The sequence below is a fragment of the Suncus etruscus genome, chromosome 14 (genome assembly GCF_024139225.1).
Source record: "Suncus etruscus isolate mSunEtr1 chromosome 14, mSunEtr1.pri.cur, whole genome shotgun sequence".
Classification (NCBI taxonomy): Eukaryota; Metazoa; Chordata; class Mammalia; order Eulipotyphla; family Soricidae; genus Suncus; species Suncus etruscus.
The window spans coordinates 86,109,343-86,129,646 of NC_064861.1; the positions used below are offsets into that span (position 1 = coordinate 86,109,343).

The 20,304-nt window shown below is 56.7% G+C and overlaps 1 protein-coding gene across 1 annotated transcript; it reads right to left on the bottom strand.

The window, feature by feature from the left end:
* Positions 1-4,313: 4,313 nt before the first annotated feature.
* Positions 4,314-19,400, bottom strand: TGFB1 (transforming growth factor beta 1). The gene is made up of 7 exons (XM_049787231.1): positions 19,002-19,400; positions 15,618-15,778; positions 12,484-12,601; positions 10,796-10,876; positions 10,532-10,682; positions 5,906-6,059; positions 4,314-4,562 (listed from the first exon to the last, which is right to left on the bottom strand). Exons 1-7 carry the CDS (start codon positions 19,351-19,353, stop codon positions 4,404-4,406), a joined length of 1,176 nt encoding a protein of 391 aa, XP_049643188.1. The 5' UTR covers positions 19,354-19,400; the 3' UTR covers positions 4,314-4,403.
* Between the last annotated feature and the right edge of the window lie 904 nt (positions 19,401-20,304).

Consider the following 20,304-nt stretch of genomic DNA (forward strand, 5'->3'; position numbering starts at 1 on the left):
GTCCTGGCACCCCACTCACATGCAGGCCCAGCCAGATGCAGACACCCCCAATGTCAGGGATCCTGAGGGGGAGACACCCAAGGACAGGGGGAATGCTACACACTTCCCCGCCTCTAACTCAGACCAGCCCCAGGAGACCAGGATGCATGGCTGTGCCCACAAGGCCCCAGGCTCGATCCCTGGCACTGGCCCACAGACAGACCAGGAAGACGACGGCTGCTAGACAGACTTGAGGAGTAGGAGGATGGGACCTGACTGACTCCTGGTCACCCCAGCATGTACCTGGGACCCACAGGAAGCAGACAGCCAGGCCGGAAATGCAGTTTGTCACACACCCACGGAGCAGAGTACTAACTGGGACGCTCCCCCAAATATAACCCACATGCCTGCACCCCCACCTGGCCAGCATGTTAAGACGCATATACACACAGACACAAGCAGATACAGACACAGAGACACATGTAGACACACGCAGATGCAGATATACACAGACAAGCAGATGCACACACACATGCAGACACATGCAAACAGACACACACGGCCAGGCACCCTTAACCCCACCTGGGAAACCCAAAACAACACTGATCTGGCCCCAGGGTAGGGGGTGTTCTCAGCCCCCCTTTGTGCCCCCACCTCTCGCTCGGACCCCATGCTGGTCCTTCCGGGGGAGGGGGCAGGAAGGCCTGAGCTGGCCTCCCCTGGCCCCTGCTTCCTGCCCCATGGGGGCCGGACAGGAAGCTGGGGCTCCAGCCGGAACCCAGGCTCCCCCCACGACTTCCCGCCCCAACTGCCCACAGAGGCAGGGGGAGGGGCGCGGGGCACCCCAAACCCCCTGGCTCGCCCCAGTGGTTGGCTGTGGGCCTGGACTGACTTGCCCCGACTGGGCTGGGCCACCCAGCAGGGCCAGGGGTGCCAGGGTAGCCTGGCAGGGGTGCGCACGCGGCCCTGGGGAAGCTGCTGAGACTGCACCTTCCCCCCTCCCTGGTGCCCCCCCCCAGTGCCAGCTGCCAGGCAGGTGGGCGGGTGTCACGAGGGCGTGCCCAGGGCCGGGCAGCCCCGTCTGTGCGCCGGGACTTGTCCTGGGTCTAGACCCGAGCTGGCCGGGCATGTAAGGGCCACAGCCCTGGGGCTGTGCCTGGGTGTGGGAGCCACTGGCTGGGGTGTGACAGTGTCTGGAGATGATGGGTCAGCGGCCGTGTCTGTGTGGCCCAGGGGGACTCCCCAGACCAGAGCGTGGGGGGCCCAGGAGATGTCAGACTGAGTGGGCAGGACCAGCTGTGAGACCATGATGTGTGGCGTGTCTGGGTGCGACTGGGCCACGTCGGCCATGTGCGTGCATTCAGGACCTGCTCATGACCGTGACCCCAGGAGGATGTTTGTCACTGTCGTGGGTCCCAGCCAGAGCCTCTGCTTCATTTCCTGATGGGGCTCTGATGCTGGGAGGTGCATATGCACCGTCTCAAGAGTCTGCTGTGTGGGAACCATGACCGGACCCTCTGGAATGTGATTTGTGTTTGTTGCTGCCAATGGAAGGCTCAGCTTGGGTTGTCATGTCCCAGAGAAGAATTTTGCTTGACCAAGTGTGACAAGCTGTGTGTGTGTGTGTGTGTGTGTGTGTGTGTGTGTGTGTGTGTGTGTCCGTCACGTGTCTATGATTCTGGGTGTATCAGTGAATTTGTGTGTCTGTAAGGGTCATTGAGTGTCTGTGAGTCTGTATCTATGAAAGTCTGAGGATCTTTGTGGCTGTATGTAAGGGTCTGTCTGTGAGGATCTGTAAGGTCTATGAGAATGAGGGTCTGTCAATCTGTGAGTTTGAGTTTTTGTGTCTGAGGGTCTCCGAGTATGTGTGAGGGTCGGTGAGTTTGTGTATCTGTGAGGGTCTGTCTGTGAGTCTGTCTATGAGGGACTGAGGATGTGAGTTTAAGAGACTAAGGGTGTTAAAGGAGTTACATTGAGGCATTGTGGGGTGTGCGTGTCTGAAGGGGGGTCAGTCTTCATGAGGCTGAGTGCATATCTCAGGTGCATGAATCTGCATTGAGTAAGGGGCTGAATATACATGAGGGGTGTGAGGGTGTGTGTGAGCATTTGTTTGAAGACTGTGTAAGGGGCTGAATGTCTGAGGGTTTGAGGTGGGGATATGTGAATGTGGGTTGGGGGGAGGAAATGAGTGTATGAGGTGACCTGTTCGGGCTGTGTCGGAGTTCTGGAGCCTATAGGAGCTTGCCCAGTGTGGGTCTGTCAGTGACAGGGTCTGAGGACTCTGCCCATATTTGCTTTGTTTTGTTCCGTTTCACTCCCTAGAAGTAAGTGCTCAGGGAATCAGGGGCCACTCATGACAAGAGTTGGCCAAGAGGGCCCTGTGCTGGGTGGGGTTCAGGGAGCACCACACCACAGCACTTGGGGGCCCTGAAGCCACATGCACTGAGCACCAGGTGGTGCCAGCAGGGGGTAGGACCTGGATGTAGCATATTTCAACATCCATCTGTGTGTGTGTGCCCAGACTCGGGGTATACCCTCAGGGACAATCCTCTGCAACACTTCTTTCCACAACAGATGACAATGGTAGCAAGGAGTCCTGACCTACAAAACTCCTACCTCACTGCCTCAACCCGAGTCTCTCAGACTGATGAGGGGAGAAGAAGCAACCCTCATTTCTCCCCCTGGGGGTGCCAGGAAGCTCAGCACCTGCAAAGTTCACACCCAGATCTAGCAGAGCAGGGACTAGGGGGGGAACTGAAACCGAGGGGAGACAAGGGCAAATGGAGGGGCTGGCAACAAAGAGGAACCAGGATAGAACCCACCAAGTTGAGACGGGCTGGAGTGATTGCACAGCGAGGAGGGCATTTGCCTTTGTATTCGGCCCACTTGATTCATCCCATAGGGTCCCCAGAGCCTGCCAGGAGTGATTTTTGAGGAGTAACTGCTGAGCATTGCTGGGTGTGGCCCAAAAAACAAAACAAAACAGAAAGATGAGAGGCAGAATGGCTCAAGGAAACTCAGGTCATGGGGTCTCCTCAGGGTTGATCTTCTGGGCTCTCTCTCCCTCTCTCCCCCCCAAACACCTTCACCACCTGAGCATACTGAACACCTAAGACTGTGGTCACATTTGGGACCTGTGCGGTTGGCATGGCAGCCACAAGTCCCCACAGGCCTGCTGTGGTCCGGGAGGTGGTTTCAGTGCCTGGGACCTGCCCAGCTCACTGGCCGGGTCAGCCTGGGTTCAATCCCCAGCTGCTCCACTCCCCAGCTCAGCTGAGGGGCCCTGGGGGACCCCCAGCAAGGCCCTGAGCCTCGGTGGGCCACGCCACGTGATGATCCCATCACATCTGGGATCAAATGGACTTGGCGCCAGGCGCCAGCGAATGACGTCTGCTCTAAAGAGCCCAAGAAACTTCCACTCTGCACCCAGGGTCGCCTCTGCCCTCAGAGTCGGCAAGACGGAGCGTGGCTGTGGCTGCCCCGACCTCAGAGAGACAGGCAAGCGGGCAGAGTTGCGGGGAGAATGCAGAGCGAGGCGCCTGTACCTGGCATGGAGAATTGTTATTACTCCCCAGCCTGTGAGTGTTATGGTCTGACTCAGCGCCTAACACCCGCCCCTGGCCAGCTTCCTCCCAACCACACTGGCCTCCTTCCTCTTGCTACTACAGTTGCTGTCGGAGCAGCTGCCTGCCAGCTCAGTTCTCATTTCTCAGGCTTAGCTTTTGCATTTTCCTTCAGAGGCCAAAGGCCACCTCCTCTGAGAAGTCCACTTTTCTCTTTCTCTCTCTCTCAATCTCCCCCAAAGGCCACCTTCTCTGGGAAGCCCACCATTCTCTTTCTCTCTCTCACTCTCTCCTTTCAATCTCCCCCAAAGGTCACCTCCTCTGCAAAGTTCACCATCCTCCCTCCCTCTTTCTCTTTGCAATGTCTCAACTCCATCCTGCTCTCTGGTCCTCAGACCACTTTAAAAAGTCTGTCTCCTCAAGTGTGGGGGGTTTCCCTCCCCCAAAATCTACTTTGCTCTTAACTTCTGGGGGGGGTCTCCTTTGCCTTGAAAGAGGGTGTGAGTGAGCAGGGGCCCCGACCTCTCAAGTGACCCCAGTTCAGGAATCTAACAGCGCTATACTAATACAAGGGCCCCCAGGTGTTCAGAAACTATCCCCCCATAGTGCTCACCAGGCCCACGCAGAGAGACCTGGAACACAGGGCAGAAAGGGGACACAGAGCAGTTGTCCAGGTGGGAGCCTAGTGACGCAGAGACTCTGCTCCTGTTGTCGTGGTCACCTTTAATGGGTGCTCCCGATGGGCTTGGGGCATGGGTGTCCTTAAATAAAGCCCCCGCCGAGGCGGGGTGGGGGAAGGATGGGGGGCCCGGCCTGCCGGGGCGGGGCCTGGCGTGGGCGTGGTCACCGGTGGGCCTGGCCTCAGCTGCACTTGCAGGAACGCACGATCATGTTGGACAGCTGCTCCACCTTGGCCTTGCGACCCACGTAGTACACGATGGGCAGCGGTTCCAGCACCTGCGGCACACAGCAAGGTGCTGCCGACGCACCCGGGTTGTGCTGGTTGTACAAAGCCAGGACCTGCGGGTGGAAGGGGGGTCATTAGCATCTGGGGTGCAGGGAGGGTGGCCCAGCCCGCAGGTCTCTCCCCACATTTCTGTCTTATCTGTTTCTCTCCTTATTCCCCCTTTTTGGTTTGGGGGTCACACGCAGCGGTGTTGGGGTTTATTCTGCACTCTGAGATCACTCCTTGAACAATTAGGGGACCATATGGGGCACCAGGGATCAAAGCAGATGAACTGGCCAGGTGTAAGTGAGTGCCCTAACCACTGTCTTTTCTCTGTGGCCTCACAGTGTTACTGCCTCCTTCCCTCTTTTTCTATTGCTCACTCTTGTCTTGTGTCTTGTCTGTCTCCTCCCTTCCATTTTTTTTTTTTTTTTGGTTTTGGGGTCACACCCAGCAGCGCTCAGGGGTTGCTCCTGGCTCTATGCTCAGAAATCGTCCCTGGCAGTCTCAGGGGACCATATGGGATGCCGGGATTCGAACCACTGTCCTTCTGCATGCAAGGCAAACACCCTACCTCCATGCTATCTCTCCAGTCCTCCTGCCTTCCATCTTCTGATCTCTCTTGCTAGCATTCTCCTGCCTTAATTCTTCTTTTTTTTTTTTTGGTTTTTGGGCCACACCCGGCGATGCTCAGAGGTTACTCCTGGCTGTCTGCTCAGAAATAGCTCCTGACAGGCACAGGGGACCATATGGGACACCGGGATTCGAACCAACCACCTTTGGTCCTAGATCGGCTGCTTGCAAGGCAAACGCCGCTGTGCTATCTCTCCGGGCCCTTTTTTTTTTTTTTTTTTTTTTTTCTTTCCATTTTTTGGGTCACAGCCGGTGATGCTCAGGGGCTGCTCCTGGCTATGCACTCAGAAATGGCTCCTGGCTTGGGGGACCATATGGGATGCCGGAGGATCAAACCGTGGTCCGTCCTAGGTTATCACATGCAAAGCAAACACCCTACTGCTTGCGCCACCATTCCAGGCCCCTTTTCTTTCTTTTTTTATTTTATTTTGGGCCTGAGCCATTTTGGTGCTCAGGGGTTACTCCTGACTCTGCGCTCAGAAATCGCTCCTGGCAGGCTCAAGAGACCATATGAGATACTGAGGATGGAACCAGAGCTGGCCACGTGTAAGGCAGACACCCTCCCCACTGTACTATGGTTCTGGCTCCTCAATTTCCTGCCTCTCCCCCATTATTTTTCAGTGGGTCTCCCCATAGTTCCCACTGCCCCTCTGCCATCTTTGTCACCTCCACTTTCTGCATCCCTCAGGCCAATTCACCCCTAAGCTGACAGATGTCTCTCTCTCCTGCCCTCCTGGTCATCCTGTACCCCAGCCCCGACCCCCAACCCAGCTGGGGGGCGCACCTTGCTGTACTGCGTGTCCAGGCTCCAGATGTAGGGGCAGGGCCCCAGGCAGAAGTTGGCGTGATAGCCTTTGGGCTCGTGGATCCACTTCCAGCCCAGGTCCTTTCGGAAGTCGATGTAGAGCTGCCTTACACAACAGTTCTTCTCAGTGGAGCTGGAGGCGAGGGAGGGCCAGGTCAGGAAGGCCATGTGCGCTTGGTCAGCTTTCTCCCATAAACCCCATCAGTGTCCCAATTTTTTTTGGTGTTTTCAGCCCACACTCAGCAGTGCTCAGGGGTTATTTCTGGCAGGCTTGGGGGGACTCTGGGTTGCCAGGGATCAAACCTGGATCGGCCGCGTGTAAGGCAAACACCCTTCTGGCTGTGCTAAGGGTCAGAGCCCAACAGCAGTGCCCTATCTTGGCCTCCCTGGGCTATTCCAACAACAGATTGCAAAGTAAACACCAACAATGTGTTTTCTCCGTTTCTGCATTATGCTAAGCGCATCTTAAACATGAGCTCATGCAATGGCTCCAAATGGTCCGAAGGCAGCCAAGTGACTGGCCACAGGGGACCGGGACAAAATCCCGGCGCCAGCGTTCACACATTGGATCCCACCAAAAAGGAGTAAGATCTTCTGGCACGGATCCCTTTTGTGCAACACAAGCTTTCAGAGCTGCCGCTGGGTGCCAGCAGGAGCGCAGGGGACTTAGCACGAGCCAGCCTCTCTCAGGCCACAAGCCCAGACTTCCCGGATCCACTCCTTTGCCCCCACCCGCTTCACCCACCATCCTCATCCTCTCTGAGTCTCAAGCATCCATTGGCATCTAATCTCAGGGCCATCGTGCTTGTTCTAAAAGCCATTCCTGAGAGCACCAACTCCTTTCATTACTCCTCACTTAATCTGGGGAAGTATCACACCCACCTTGCTCAGGGATCACTCCTGGCAGTGTTTAGGAAGCCATGGATCAAACCTAAGCTGGTCACATGTTGTTGTTGGTTTTTTTTTAAGGTGGTTTTTTTTTGGGGGGAGGGCCCACACCCAGTGGTGCTCAGGGGTTACTCCTGGCTGTCTGCTCAGAAATAGCTCCTGGCAGGCACAGGGGACCATATGGGACACCGGGATTCGAACCAACTACCTTTGGTCCTGGATCGGCTGCTTGCAAGGCAAACGCCGCTGTGCTATCTCTCCGGGCCCTTTTTTAGTTTTTAAGTCACACCTGGCGGCACTCAGGAGTTACTCCTGGCTCTGCGCTCTGAAATCACTCCTGGCAGCATGGGGGAACATATCGGATGCTGGTATTCGAACAATCAGCTACATGCAAGGCAAACACCCCACTGCTATGCTATCTCTCTGGCCCCACCTGATCGCATGTTAAGCAAGTGCCCTTCCAACTGTATTTCTGTATTATCCCTCTGGCTGGTTCTTTCTTCACTTCAAGGTATGGTGACCTCAGGTTAGGAAGCGGCTCAAAGGGCCAGAGTACATGCTTTACAGGTAAAACCTCTGGTTTTAAAATCCCTAGCACCATATGGTCCCCCAAATACCACTGGGAGTGGCCTGAAAGAAAAAAAACAATCAGAATAGGAAAAATAAATATTCTCTTTTCTGTTTGGTTTTGAGCCACACCCGGAAGTGCACTGGGCTTATTCTTGGCTCTGCACTCAGGAATCAGTCCTGACAGTGCTCTGGGGACAGTAAGTGGTGCCAGGGATCAAGTCCGGTCAGCCGCTGCTCTGGCCTCCCACAGTGACATTTTAGTCTTTGGTTTCGGGGCCACACTTGATGGTGACTCTCGGCCTATTCCCAGCATGATGCTTAGTGTAGTTCCTGCCCATGCTCAGAGTTCCAAGCAGTGCTGGGGTTTGAACCCTGAGTTCCACATGGAAAGCTTATGCTTCAGCTTTGAACATCTCCCAGCCCCCCAAAAACTTAATTTTATACCCGGGAGCACACTGGGCGATCTCCTTCTGTATTTCTCTAATTCTTTTTTTTTTTTTTTTTTTTTTTTTTTTTTTTTTGTGGTTTTTGGGTCACACCCGGCAGTGCTCAGGGGTTATTCCTGGCTCCAGGCTCAGAAATTGCTCCTGGCAGGCACGGGAGGGCCATATGGGACGCCGGGATTCGAACCGATGACCTCCTGCATGAGAGGCAAACGCCTTACCTCCATGCTATCTCTCCGGCCCCGTATTTCTCTAATTCTTAACAGTAGATATATATTACTTTTCACATGGTGGGGAGAACTGAGATTAAATATAGTGCCCCCAGGGGCTGGAGCGATAGCACAGTGGTAGAGAGCTTGCTTTGCATGCTGCTGACCCAGGATGGACCTCGGTTCGATCCCCAGCATCTCATATGGTCCTTCAAGCCTGCCAGGAGCGGTTTTTGAGCGCAGAGCCAGAAGTAACTCCTGAGCACTGCTGGATGTGGCCCAAAAACCAAAATAAATAAATGAAGAAGAGGAGGAGGAGAAGGAGAAGAAGAATACAGTGCCCCTCACCACAAAAAAGGGCTCTATACTTGGACAAAATTGTAAAATGTGGGGGAGGGGCCGGAGCGATAATACAGCAGGAAGGGTGTTTGCCTTGCACGTGGCTGACCCGGGTTCAATTTCCAGCATCCCACATGGTCCCCTGAGCACAGCCAGGAGTGATTCCTGAGTGCAGAGCCAGGAGTAACCCAGAGCACTACCAGGTGTGACTCAAAAACCAACAACAACAAAACAAAAGAAATAAGGAAGAAAGAAAAATCTACACAGTGAGAGGTTTCAAACATGCACAGAAGTCAAGACTGCTGAGGGGCAGGTGCCGCCCTGTGAGAGCTGACACATCCTCCCTGGGCGGGTCTGATCTCTGCTTGACCCACTTCCCCTTCTGCTCCCCCAGCCAAGGGCTCAGAAGCACAGGCCAAGCCTAGACAGTAAAGATACTGCAGGGAGCTCCAGGAAGAAAAGCAAAAGAAGTGGGAGGTCAGGGTTCCATTATTCCCAGCAGAGCCTGTTCCCCCAAATCCCTCCAAAAATGACCCAAGGGCCAGAATGACAGTACAGTAGAGAGACAGGTTTCCTGGGATGTGGCAGACCTGGGTTTGATCCCTGGCACTCTGAATGCAGAGCAGGAGTAAACCCTGAGCACTGCAGGAATGACCCCAAAACAAACTTGGTTCTTGGTGTAAGAACCAAAACCAGGGGGCCTGAGCAATAGCACAGCAGGTAGGCCTTGCATGTGGCTGACCCGGGTTCAGTCCCCAGAATCCCATATTGTCTCCTGTGCACCCTGACATCAGGATCTCACAGCCAAGCACATCTGAGAGAGAGTGAGTGAGTGAGTGAGTGAGTGAGTGAGTGAGTGAGTGAGTGAGTGAGTGAGTGTGTGTGTGTGTGATCTCACAGCCAAGCACATCTGAGAGAGAGTGAGTGTGAGTGTGAGTGTGAGTGTGTGTGTGTGTGTGTGTGTGTGTGTGACAACAGCAGTGCAGGAAGTGGGGTGACAGATCAAACCCACAGACCTTCTTCCCACGCCCTGCTCTATCTCTGAACCGCCTGAAGAATTGGGTCAGTCCTCTGCATTCTGTTGGTTTTTTTTTTTTTTGGGGGGGGGGGCACACCCAGTAGTGCTCAGGGGTTACTCCTGGCTCTTCACTCAGGAATCGCTCCTGGCAGGCTCAGAGGACCATATAACATGCCAAGGATCAAACCCGGGTCGGCCATGTGATACAAAGCAAACACCCTACCCATTGTGCTATGGCTTTGGCCCTTCAAGCTGCATCTTGAGTCAAGGAACCTACAGGCTGGCACCAAGTTCTGACCTACCCAAGTTCCCACTGTATTATCTCTCCAGCCCTATTCTGTTCATGTGTTTTGGGGGGGCTCAAGGGTCACTCCAAACTGGGAGCTGGCCTCTTGCACACACAGCCCTCATTGCTGGCTCAGGGGAGCTCTCAAAATGGGCCCCGTTTCCTGCAGGAAGCACCCCCATTCAGAGCCCCAGACTCCAGTATCCCCAAAAGCCCTTATTTGAGCGTTTCCTACCCAAATTGTATTATCAGGGTTCAACCTTCTTCCTTTGTGGGGAGAAGACTCCGGCTTGAGCTACACAGCTATACTCAGCTGTACTCAGGGGCCCTTCCTGGCTCTGTGTTCAAGAGTGTCTGAACACCCCTGGCAGTGTCTGGGAGACCAGACATGGGTGCTCACTATTGAAGCAGTGGACTCAAATGCCTCACCCCTTAAACTACCTCTCTTTGGTCCTCTTTGGTTTGTTGTTTGGTTCTGGTTTTTGGCCAACACTCAACGGTGCTCAGGGATTACTCCTGGCTCTGCACTCAGAAAAATCATTCCTGGTTGCCTTGGGGGACCATATGAGATGCCGGGGATCGAACCCGGATCGGCTGTATGCAAGGCAATCACCCTACCACTATCCCTCTGGCCCTTCTCTTTGGACTGTTAGTTTTGTTTATGGTTGTAGGGCCACATTCAGTGGTACTCAGGGCTGACTTCTCGTGTTTCTTGGGGGGACCCTATGGGATACCGAGTGCAAGGTAAGAGCACCCTCCCCACTGTCCTATTGCTGTGGCCCTTAAGCCTGAACTCATCCCTGGGTGCTCTGGCCAGACCCCCTTAGTGCGCCACACCCCTGGCTGGCTTACCTGAAGCAGTAGCTGGTGTCCAGGGCACGGCGGTGGCGTGCGGAGCTCTGCAGGGTCTGGGCCCGATCCAATGGGGTGGCCATGAGAAGCAGGAAGGGCCGGTTCATGCCGTGGATGGTGGCCAGGTCACCCCGGCGGCCGCCGCGCAGGCCTGCTCGGGTGGGGCGGGGACACCCCTACACTCTCAGATGAACGAAGTGGGACCCCCCCCATGTCTCGGTGCAAGGACCGGACACTCCATCCCTACCCCACCGCTAGCCTCACCGTTTATGTCCACCTGGAGCTTGTTGTCCTGGTCATCGGCACAGGAGCAGTGAGCACTAAGGCGGAAGCCCTCGATTTCCCCTGTGGGAGGGAGGAGAGAAATGTTCAGGCTGGTGGGGTGGGCAGGTGTATACCTGACCCGGATTTGATTGATATCTGGCCCCACAGGGTTCCGAGTTGCTCCAGGAATGATTCCCCGAGTGTAGGGACAAGAGTCAGACCTGGGCACTTCCAGGTGTGCCTCAAAACTAAAAAACAAAATATTTTTTCTTTTTTTTTTCCTAAATCTTATTTGTTTGGGAGCCACACAGAGATGCTTGGGGATTACTCCTGTCTCTGCACTCAGAAATTGCTTCTTGCAAGCTCAGGGGACTATATGGGATGCCGGGGATGGAACTCAGATTGGCCATGTACAAGGCAAGTGCCTACCCACTGTATTATTCTCTCTGACCCACAGAATTTTTTTGTTTTGGGGCCACACTCAGTAGTACTCAGGGGTTATTCCTAGTGGTACATGCAGGACCACATGCGATGCTGGGGATTGAACTTGGGGTCAGCTGTGTGCAAGGCACATGCCCTCCCTGCTGTACTATGACTCTAGCCCACAGAAATACATTTTTCTCTTGTTTAAACTTTATTGATTGATTGACTGGTTTTTGGGCCACAACCATGGCATTCAGGGGTTACTCCTGGCTCTGCACTCAGAAATCACCTTTGGCAGGCTGGGGGACCAATATGGAATGCCGGATTCAAACCGGGTCCTTCCGGTTTGGTAAACAAGTCTACCACTGTTCTATTTCTCTGGCTCCCACATTTTTCTCTTTTTTTTGGGGGGGGTTTGGTTTTTGGGCCACACTAAGGGGTTACTCCTGGCTATGCACTCAGAAATCACCCCTGGCTTGGGAGACCATATGGGATGCCAGGGGATCAAACTGCGGTCTGACATGGTTAGCACATGTGAGGCAAATGCCCTACCGCCTGCGCCACCACTCCGGCCCCTGACTGTTTCTTTTTCTCAAGGTTCTCGGTGGAAAGTCAGATACAAGGGGATGGGATCCCTGTTTTCCTCTTCCCCGAGTCTGGCCAACAGCCCTGGGTGCTGGATCCTGCAAGGAAACTTGCTCATCACTTCCTCTACCATCTCCCAGACAGGTGAGGGCTTGGGGCAGACAGGCCAACTGCAGCTGGACAGTCACTCACCACACAAACCTCTTCCGGGCAGGAAAAAAATGCCAGAACTGCCTGGACTCAGGCCTATGGCCTGTTCCTCACCTTACCCCTCCTTTGTGCCCAGATGGAAGGCTCCTCTCCTCCAGATATCAGTGCTGATGTCCCTGCCTCCAGGAAGCCCTTCTAGATCTGCTTGTAAGATTAGACCAGGCACCTCCTCGGGCTTCCCCAGCCCAACCCTACCCACTGAGTCACATCCCCCTCCTCTTGACCCCTCAAGCAATGGACTGAGAATTCTGGTCAGGCCCAGGGTGAGGCTGTTTTGATTTTTCCCCTATGTCCCCACGGTGGCCCGCCTTGGGGGCAGGTGCTCAGGAAATAGATCTGCCATTAATCACTCAGGGCTTCGTGTCTGGGAGGAGGGCCAGGTCCTGGCAGTCTGGCATGGGTATGGGTATGGCATGAGGTAGGGGGTGGGCAGGGCAGGCAGGGGGGACAGGGGGAGCGCGCATCCTCACCTCCCTGGCTCAGCCAGTGGCGCACCACAGAGGTGACATCAAAAGAGAACCACTGCTGCGAGTCGCTGGGGCTGAGCAGCTGGTTGCTGAGGTAGCGCCAGGAATTGTTGCTGTATTTCTGGGGCATGAGAGAGAGGGGCAGATGGGTTTTGGGGAGAAGACGCCGCACCCTCCCCAACCTCACACCCTACACCCCTGCCCTTTACTCCCTGCTGACACCTCCAATGGGGTCCTGCTGGGTCTGTTTAACCCAGGATGACATCAAGCACCCACCTGGACTGCTCAAACCATCCACTACCCTGTTCCCCAATGTCTGCTGAGGACCATCTTTCCTCCCCCAGAGCCTCAGTTTCCACACTGGGAAAATGCTGGGCCCCTTGAAAGCAGCTTGAGTAATTTATGGAGTGAAGACAGTCCTGCAGGTAGGTTAGGGCTCCCCTGAGTTCCAGTCTCCCTGTTCTCATGAGTTGTCCATGTCCCCCCTTCCCCAACCTCCCCACCATCTCCTGCACAACTGAGACATAACTGCACAGAGGCTGAGGCATTGCAAGAGGTTAACGGCTCGAATCTGGGAGCTGGCCTGGCTCCAGCTCACCTGGGTAGGGTGCCAAGGCTGGACAGGGTCTGGGGGGTGGTCTGGAGGCATAAAATCAGGGGTTCTACCAGGGGACCCCAAATTTATTTGCCCAAGAGTCCTCTTTTTTGGGGGGCCACATCCAGCAGCACTCAGGGGTTACTCCTGGCTCTGTGCTCAGAAATAGCTCCTGGCGGGATCGGGGACCATATGGGATGCCAGGAATCGAACCCAGGTCTGTCCTGGGTCGGCCACATGCAAGGCAAACACCCTACAGCTGTGTTCTCTCTCCAGTCTCTAACAATCCTCTTTCTTCATGAAAAAAAAAAAAAAATCAGCATCCCCCTGGAAATTCAGTCATTGAGCAAACAAATATCAAGTGTCCCCCACCCCTCACCCGAAATTAATACACACCCTAGATTGTTTTGGGGCAGGACCAGGGCAGCAGGATTCCCACACCAGGAAACTCTGTTTTTAGTCTCCAAGTAGTTAAGATCATTGCTCTTGTTATTTTTTGTTTGTTTTGCTTAGTTTGCTTGGGGGGGGTTGGTTTTGGGGCCACACCGGGTAGCATTCAGGGGTTACCCCTGGCTCTGCACTCAGGAACCACTCCTGCCTGGCCAGGAAGACCTAAATAGGGTACCAGGGATCGAACTCAGTTTGGCAGTGTGCAAGGCCAGAGCCCTCCCCTTGCTGCTGTCTTTTTTTGTGGGGGGGGAGGTCACACCCGGCAGCTCACAGGGGTTACTCCTGGCTCTGTTCTCAGAAATCACACCTGGCAGGCATGGGGGACTGTATGGGATGTCAGAATTCAAACCACTGTCGGTCCTGGGTAGGCTGATTGCAAAGCAAACTCCCTACCACTGTGTTATCCGGCCCCTCACTGCTGTTTCTGACCCATACCCTTCTCTGCGGTTACTCCCAGCGTGGTGCTTTGGGGTTACTCCTAGGAGTGCTCAGATCACCAAGTGGAGCTGGGAATGAAACCCCGAGAGCACAGCAAGCTCTTGGCCCAGGAGGCTTTGTCACGGGCCCCATTCTGGTTCTCACTGAAGTGTGGACACTTGCCCCAGAGTCTTGGTCACAAAACTCTTTGGAGTGGGGAGGTGTGGGGATGGCTTGCAGGGAGCCCTATCAATTGAGGGAGCATTCCCTGTGGCCAGAAATGCTCCTTATCAGGGTTCCAGCTTCTCCACACAGCCTGGGGCACCAGAATGCCCTCAGGAAGAGGCTTTTTAAAATAACTTTTTTCTTGTGTACTTGTGGGTTGTTTTTTTTTTTCTTTTTTGGTTTTGGAGCCACACACAGTGGTGCTCAGAGTTACTCCTGGCTCTGCACTTAGGGAGCACTTCTGGTAGTGCTTGGGAGACCATAAGGGATAAAGGATCAAATCCAGGTCAGTCATATGTAAAGCAAATGCACTGTTTGCTGTATTAAGGCCCTAACCCCCCTTGAAGACCCTTTGTGTGTGTGTGTGTGTGTGTGTGTGTGTGTGTGTGTGTGTGTGTGTGTGTGTGTGTGTGTGTGTGGTTTTTGGGTCACACCCAGCAGTGCTCAGGGGTTATTCCTGGCTCCAGGCTCAGAAATTGCTCCTGGCAGGCACGGGGGACCATATGGGGCGCCGGGATTCAAACCGATGACCTCCTGCATGAAAGGCAAATGCCTTACCTCCATGCTATCTCTCCGGCCCAAAGGAAGACCCTTTTTTATCAACTTCAACAGCCCCATGTGGCTAGTGTCTGCCGTACTCATACATGCAAGGCTCACCCAATCCCTGGCCCCAGAGATTCCGATTTAGGAATACTGTAGTCAGAGTGATAGTACAATGGGGAGGGTGCTTGCCTTGCACACTACCTATGGGGGTTCGATCCCCAGCATCCCATAGGGTCCCTCAAGTCCCACCAGGATTCGTGAACCCTGGGCACAGCCTTAATGAGGCTCAGGACAAAAACTAAGTCTTGGGGTCAGAGAGTGCTTTGCAAGTCAAAGGACGAGTTTGCTCTTCCACACCTTGTGTGACACACCTTGTGTCAACCAGGTGTGACTCCAAACAAAGATCTCTGGGACCAGAGGGCTGGAGCAATAGTACAGCGTGGCCCTGGATTCAATTCCTGGGTTTAATCCCTGATAGCCCATATGGTCCCCTGGGCCCTGCCAGGAGTGACTCCTGAGCACAGAGCCAGGAGTAGCAACCCCTGAGCATTGCTGACTGTGAACCCCAAACGAAACAAGTAAAATAAAATAGGATCAGAGAGAAAATACAGAAGTTAAGATGCTTGCCTTACACGTAGCCCATCCTAGTCTATACCCTGCATCACATGCAATACCACTGACGGCCACCAGGGATCACTTCACAGCACAGTGCTTAGGAGTAAGCCCAGAGCACTGCTGTGCGGGCCCTCCAGACAAACAGCTCTGTGCATCCCAAAGAAAGCCACCATGAATCCTGGTTTCTCCTGCCTTCCCGGTGTGTCAGCCTCAGAGACACTGGGAAGACTCGGACACTGTCACCCCAAGGCTCCATCACCCCACCCGGATTGGGGGGCACCCAGTCCCGCACCTGGTACAGCTCCACGTGCTGCTCCTTCTGCAGCTTGAACCTCAGGAGCCTCAGCTCTGCCCGGAAGAGCAAGACGGGCTCGGGCACCGCTTCCCGGAGCTCAGACGTGTTGAAGAGCATATGGATGCTGTGGGAGCTGGGCTTAAACCCGCTGTAGATTTCTAGGAGGGAAGCGTGAGACGGAGGCGTCAGGATGGCTGAGGCTGCAGAACCTCCAATCCCAGGTTAAGCCCATCATGGCTCTGATTTGTTTTGCAAACTCCAAAGTGAGCTAAGCAGGACAATGTGCCCAACTTTTGAGCTGTGTGACCCTGGTAGAGTGGCCTGCCCTCTCTGGGTTCCTCCTCAGGCCTGGCTTTCCTGCCACCGACCTCTGTCCTGGAAACTGCCCACTCGGGGGCCAAGTGCCAAGGAGGTTTTGATAAAGCACTGGCCTCGAATCCTGCCCACCACAGTTTAAACCCCTGGTACCTCCTGGGATCCACTGGACATGGGGATCCCAGACTCACTCCTGAATACACAGGCAGGATTAGCTCTTGAGCACAGCCTGATGGGATTGCCAAGCAGAAAGGTAAAATTTTTCTTTTGCTTTGTTTGGTTTTTGGGTCACACCCAGTGCTGCTCTGCTCAGAGGTTACTCCTGGCTCTCCGCTCAGGAATCACTCCTGGCAGGCTCGGGAGCCCATAAGGGATGCCGGGATTTGAACATGGGTTGGCTGTGTGCAAGGCACACACCCTACACTCCCTGTGCTATGCTCTGCCGCAGCTGCTAACTTCGTTGGAAACAAATGGCGTCCTTGTGCACAGGTCTTCCTATCTCTGGGCCTATCTGGCCAGTCTCCTCTGTACAAGTAACCACAACTGAACAGCGTGACAAGAACTGAATGATTGATAGTACAGCCTTGCAAGACACAGCCAACCTGGGCTCCCTCCTAGCACCCTCTTGTGGTCCCCAAAGCCCACCAGGACTAAACCCCTCAGACTGCAGGGTATGCCTCAAAACAAACAAAAAAAATTGTGTGAAAGCTGGGAAACACACATAACTAAACCCTCAGTACTACAGGGTATGCCCCAAAACAAACGAACAAAAAATTGTGTGAAAGTTGGGAAACACACAACTAAGCCCTCAGTACTGCGGGGTATGCCCCAAAACAAACAAAAAATTGTGTGAAAGTTGGGGAATGCACAGGTCAGGCTGCTTGCAGGCCCACACTGTGGCTGTTCACAGAACTTCACCAGAGTGAAGACATTTCTCCTTTCTACGTTTTGTGAAATTAAGAGATCAAATTCAGATCATCAATCCAGGCAAGGCAAAGTGCTCTGCTTTACCACTGGACCACATCTCTGGCCCTCCATAGCTCACACATTTTTGTTTTGTTTTTGTTTTGTTTTGTTTGGGGGACACACCTGGCAATGCTCAGGGCTTATTAGACTTGGCTCTGTGCCTAGAATCACTCCTGGTGGTGCTTGGGGACCATATGAGATGCTTCGGTTTGAAACCTGGGTCAGAGGCTTGTATCTCTCTGGCTTCCAGTGCCATTTCAACACCCACTTGGAAGAGGAAGAGAGGAGAAGAGGAGGAGGGAGAAGAGGAAGAGGAGGGAGATAAGAAAGATGGATGTGGGTGAAGAAGAGGGAGATGGGAGAAGGAAGAGGAGGAGGACTGAGTCACCTGACTAGACTGCTCTCTTTGGGGGGGTGCAGGAGGTACACGCTCTAACATTCTAACATTCTGGGGCTCTCCTGCCTCAGGGCTCAGAAGTCTTTCTCAGTAGAGCTTGAGGAACCTTCCAGGACGGGCGGATCCACCCAGACAGCCTCACCTCTGGGCTCCAGTCTCCCAGCCAAGGAATAACAATTAGCATTATTACTACTATTATCAAATCCGGAAGCAGTTGCAGGTAGCCTGCAGGCTCTGGGCTCCGGGATCTAGTGTAGTTGGTCCCTGACTTAGGCTTCTTTCTAAAGTGGGGGCGCCCCAAAGGTGGTGAGGATGGTGGGGCTTCTCTTTCCTTTCCTCTCCACTCTGTCACATTCTCTTCCCGGCCCCCTAATAAGCCCCAGCTAGCCTTGGCCCTGGGCTAACTGTGCAAAACCCCAAAGGAAGAGAAGTGGGACTGGGGTAAAAGGGAGGTTTCAAAAAGGAGGAGCAGAAGAGGTCAGAGGGAGAGGGGGTGTGGTGGAGAAAAAGAGAACTAGGCGCTGGAGGAGAGAGAGAGAGAGAAGCCGGAAGACCCGAGCTGGGTCGGATTTACTGGGGTTGCAGTGGTGAGGAGGGTGGGGTGTCACCGGAGAGGACACTGGGGTGGCTTTTGGGGCTTGGAGGAGGACAGTCCGTGTGCCCATAAATCATGACTGGCTGGCCGGGGTACTGAGTCTCCCTTTTAAGGGGTGCGGTAGGGAGGGCCCCGCACTCACTCACGCAATTACGCAGGAGGAAAAAGGCAGCCCGGAGCGCGCGCGCCCAAGCTCGGGGCCACGCGGGGCGCAGACGGGGCGGGCCCGGGGTGCAGAGCGCGGGCGGGGAGCCGACCTGCCCCGTCTCGCCCCGGGCTGGGCTCCGCGCGATCCCCGCCCCCCAGGGCACCCGCAGGAAAGGAAAGGGAAGGGAGGGGAGAGGCGGGAGAGCAGGGCGGCCGGACGCTGGGGTTTCCCCCCAGCCTCCGGGAGAGGAACCAGGACTTCAGGGTCCCCGCCAGGGGGGCCCCAGCCCCCCTCCAGGAAGCGCAAGCTCCTCCCCCCGCGCGTGGCACCCACGTGGGCGCCTCACCCCTACCCGCCGGGCCCCGCCGCACCCACTCACCCACCCACCACCTCAGTTGCTGCAGCCGCCCCGCCGCTGCCTTCCATCCATCCATCCATCCATCCGTCCAGTGCGCCTGCGGCCAGCCTTTCCCACGCCCGTCGCCCCGCACCCTGACCCCCTGCCCGAAGGTCGCGAGTGGGTGTCCCGGGAGCCGTCCACACTCGGGCACCCCTGCTGGCTCCCCCAAATCGTCATGCCCCTCGCCATCCCCGCACCTCCGGCCCCGGGGTGTGCGTGCGCTCCGAGGGCCGGCTCGCTGCACCTCGACTGGCCCGTCCATCTGGGACCTTCCCGCCCCACGACTCCTGCGCTGCGGGGGTCCCCGGCCCTGCACCCCCTTGCACCGCAAAACCCGGGTGCATCCGATCACTACTAGCTAGTGGACTCTTCCAGGACCCACACCTGGGCCCGGGGCGGGATAGGTGGGAGAAAGGAGTAGGGGACAGGGAGCCAGGAGCGTGTCCCGAACCTCTTCGGGGATCCCCAAGACCTCTCTCCCTGCACCGGGGTCCGCGTTTCCACCCCTCGAGGCGTTCCCTTGGCCCGGGAGCCCCATCCAGGGCCCGCTCGGAGCTCACCGTGGCCGGTCTCCACCATGAGCACGCGGGTGACCTCCTTGGCGTAGTAGTCGGCCTCGGGCTCCGGCTCGGGCTCGGCGTGGTCGCCGGCCACCCGGTCGCGGGTGCTGTTGTACAGGGCCAGCACGGCGTCGGGCAGCGGGCCCGGGGGCACGTCGGCCTGGCTCGGGGGGCTGGCGAGGCGCAGCTTGGACAGGATCTGCCCGCGGATGGCCTCGATGCGCTTCCGCTTCACCAGCTCCATGTCGACCGTCTTGCAGGTGGACAGGCCCGCGGCCGGCCGGCCCGGCGCGAGCACCAGCAGCCGCAGCAGCGGCAGCAGCGGCAGGAGCCGCAGCCAGGGGGGCGGCATGGGGGAGGGAGGCGGTGCCCCCCGGGCCGTGCCAAGGGCCGGGACGGAGACGGGATGGGGGTCTCCCGAGGGCAGGGCGGGGAGGAGTCCTGGGGTGCCCCGCGCGGGACGCACGCACACGAGTGGGTCCCCGAAGAGGGACGCGCAGCGGCCGAGGATCGTCGAGGCGAGGGGCGTCGGAGGTCGCTCAGGGGGTGCGCCCCGGGGTGGGGATCACGACCACGCCGCGGGCCGGGCCGGGTCCCCCGAGTCCGAGTGCAGCCGTCTGGCGGGACCGATGCCGCGCGGGTCGTCCGTGCCCGGGGCTGCCGGAAAGTCTCCCCAACTTTTTCGCTCCGCTCCTCCCGCAGCTCCTGCTCCTCCTCCGACTCGCCTCGGCGGTTCCTTCCTCCGCTCGCTCCCGGCCCGGGCTCCGAGCCGGGGGGTGCCCCGGAGGGGGCGTCCCCCCTGCCCCCCGCGTGGGGGGGCCTCGCTGTCCGGCGGATCCGCGCGGGCGAGTGGGCCGGGCCGGGGGTCGAGGCCGGGCCGGGCAGGGCGAGGCGAGGCGAAGCGCGCGGGGGCTACAGCGGCGGCGGCTGCGGGGACCGGCCGGGCGGCGCGGGGGGTTTTGAAGCGGCCGCGGCCCCACCCAGGAAGCGCGCGGGGCGGGGGCGGCCCCGAGGGGAGGGCATGTTGGGGGGCCGGGCTACCGTCCCCGGCCCGCGTGGGCGGGCGCCGAGGGGGGTCCCTGCAGCCCCGGGGGTGGGGGCGGGCACCCCGACTCCGCCCCGTGGACCGGCTGCTGCCTCCTGGCGGCCGCACCTTCCCTTACGGAGCCCGGCGGGGGCCCCGATGCTGGTGGCGAAGCCCGTGGCTCGCTCAGGGTGGCGGGGGGCCCTGACGTCTGGGGGGGGGTCTTGGAGCGACACCTAGGGTGCAGCCATCAGCGGAGGGGTGGAGGTGGGTGGGTCC

What these genes read in the sequence shown, in the direction of transcription:
- TGFB1 (XM_049787231.1), bottom strand. Translation starts at nt 19,353, where the DNA reads ATGCCGCCCCCCTGGCTGCGGCTCCTGCCGCTGCTGCCGCTGCTGCGG. An exon ending in GCTCCAGGTGGACATAAACG is followed by an intron (nt 10,683 to 10,795) that starts GTGAGGCTAGCG and finishes CCACCCGAGCAG; the next exon opens with GCCTGCGCGGCGGCCGCCGG. An exon ending in GACACCAGCTACTGCTTCAG is followed by an intron (nt 6,060 to 10,531) that starts GTAAGCCAGCCA and finishes CCTCGCCTCCAG; the next exon opens with CTCCACTGAGAAGAACTGTT.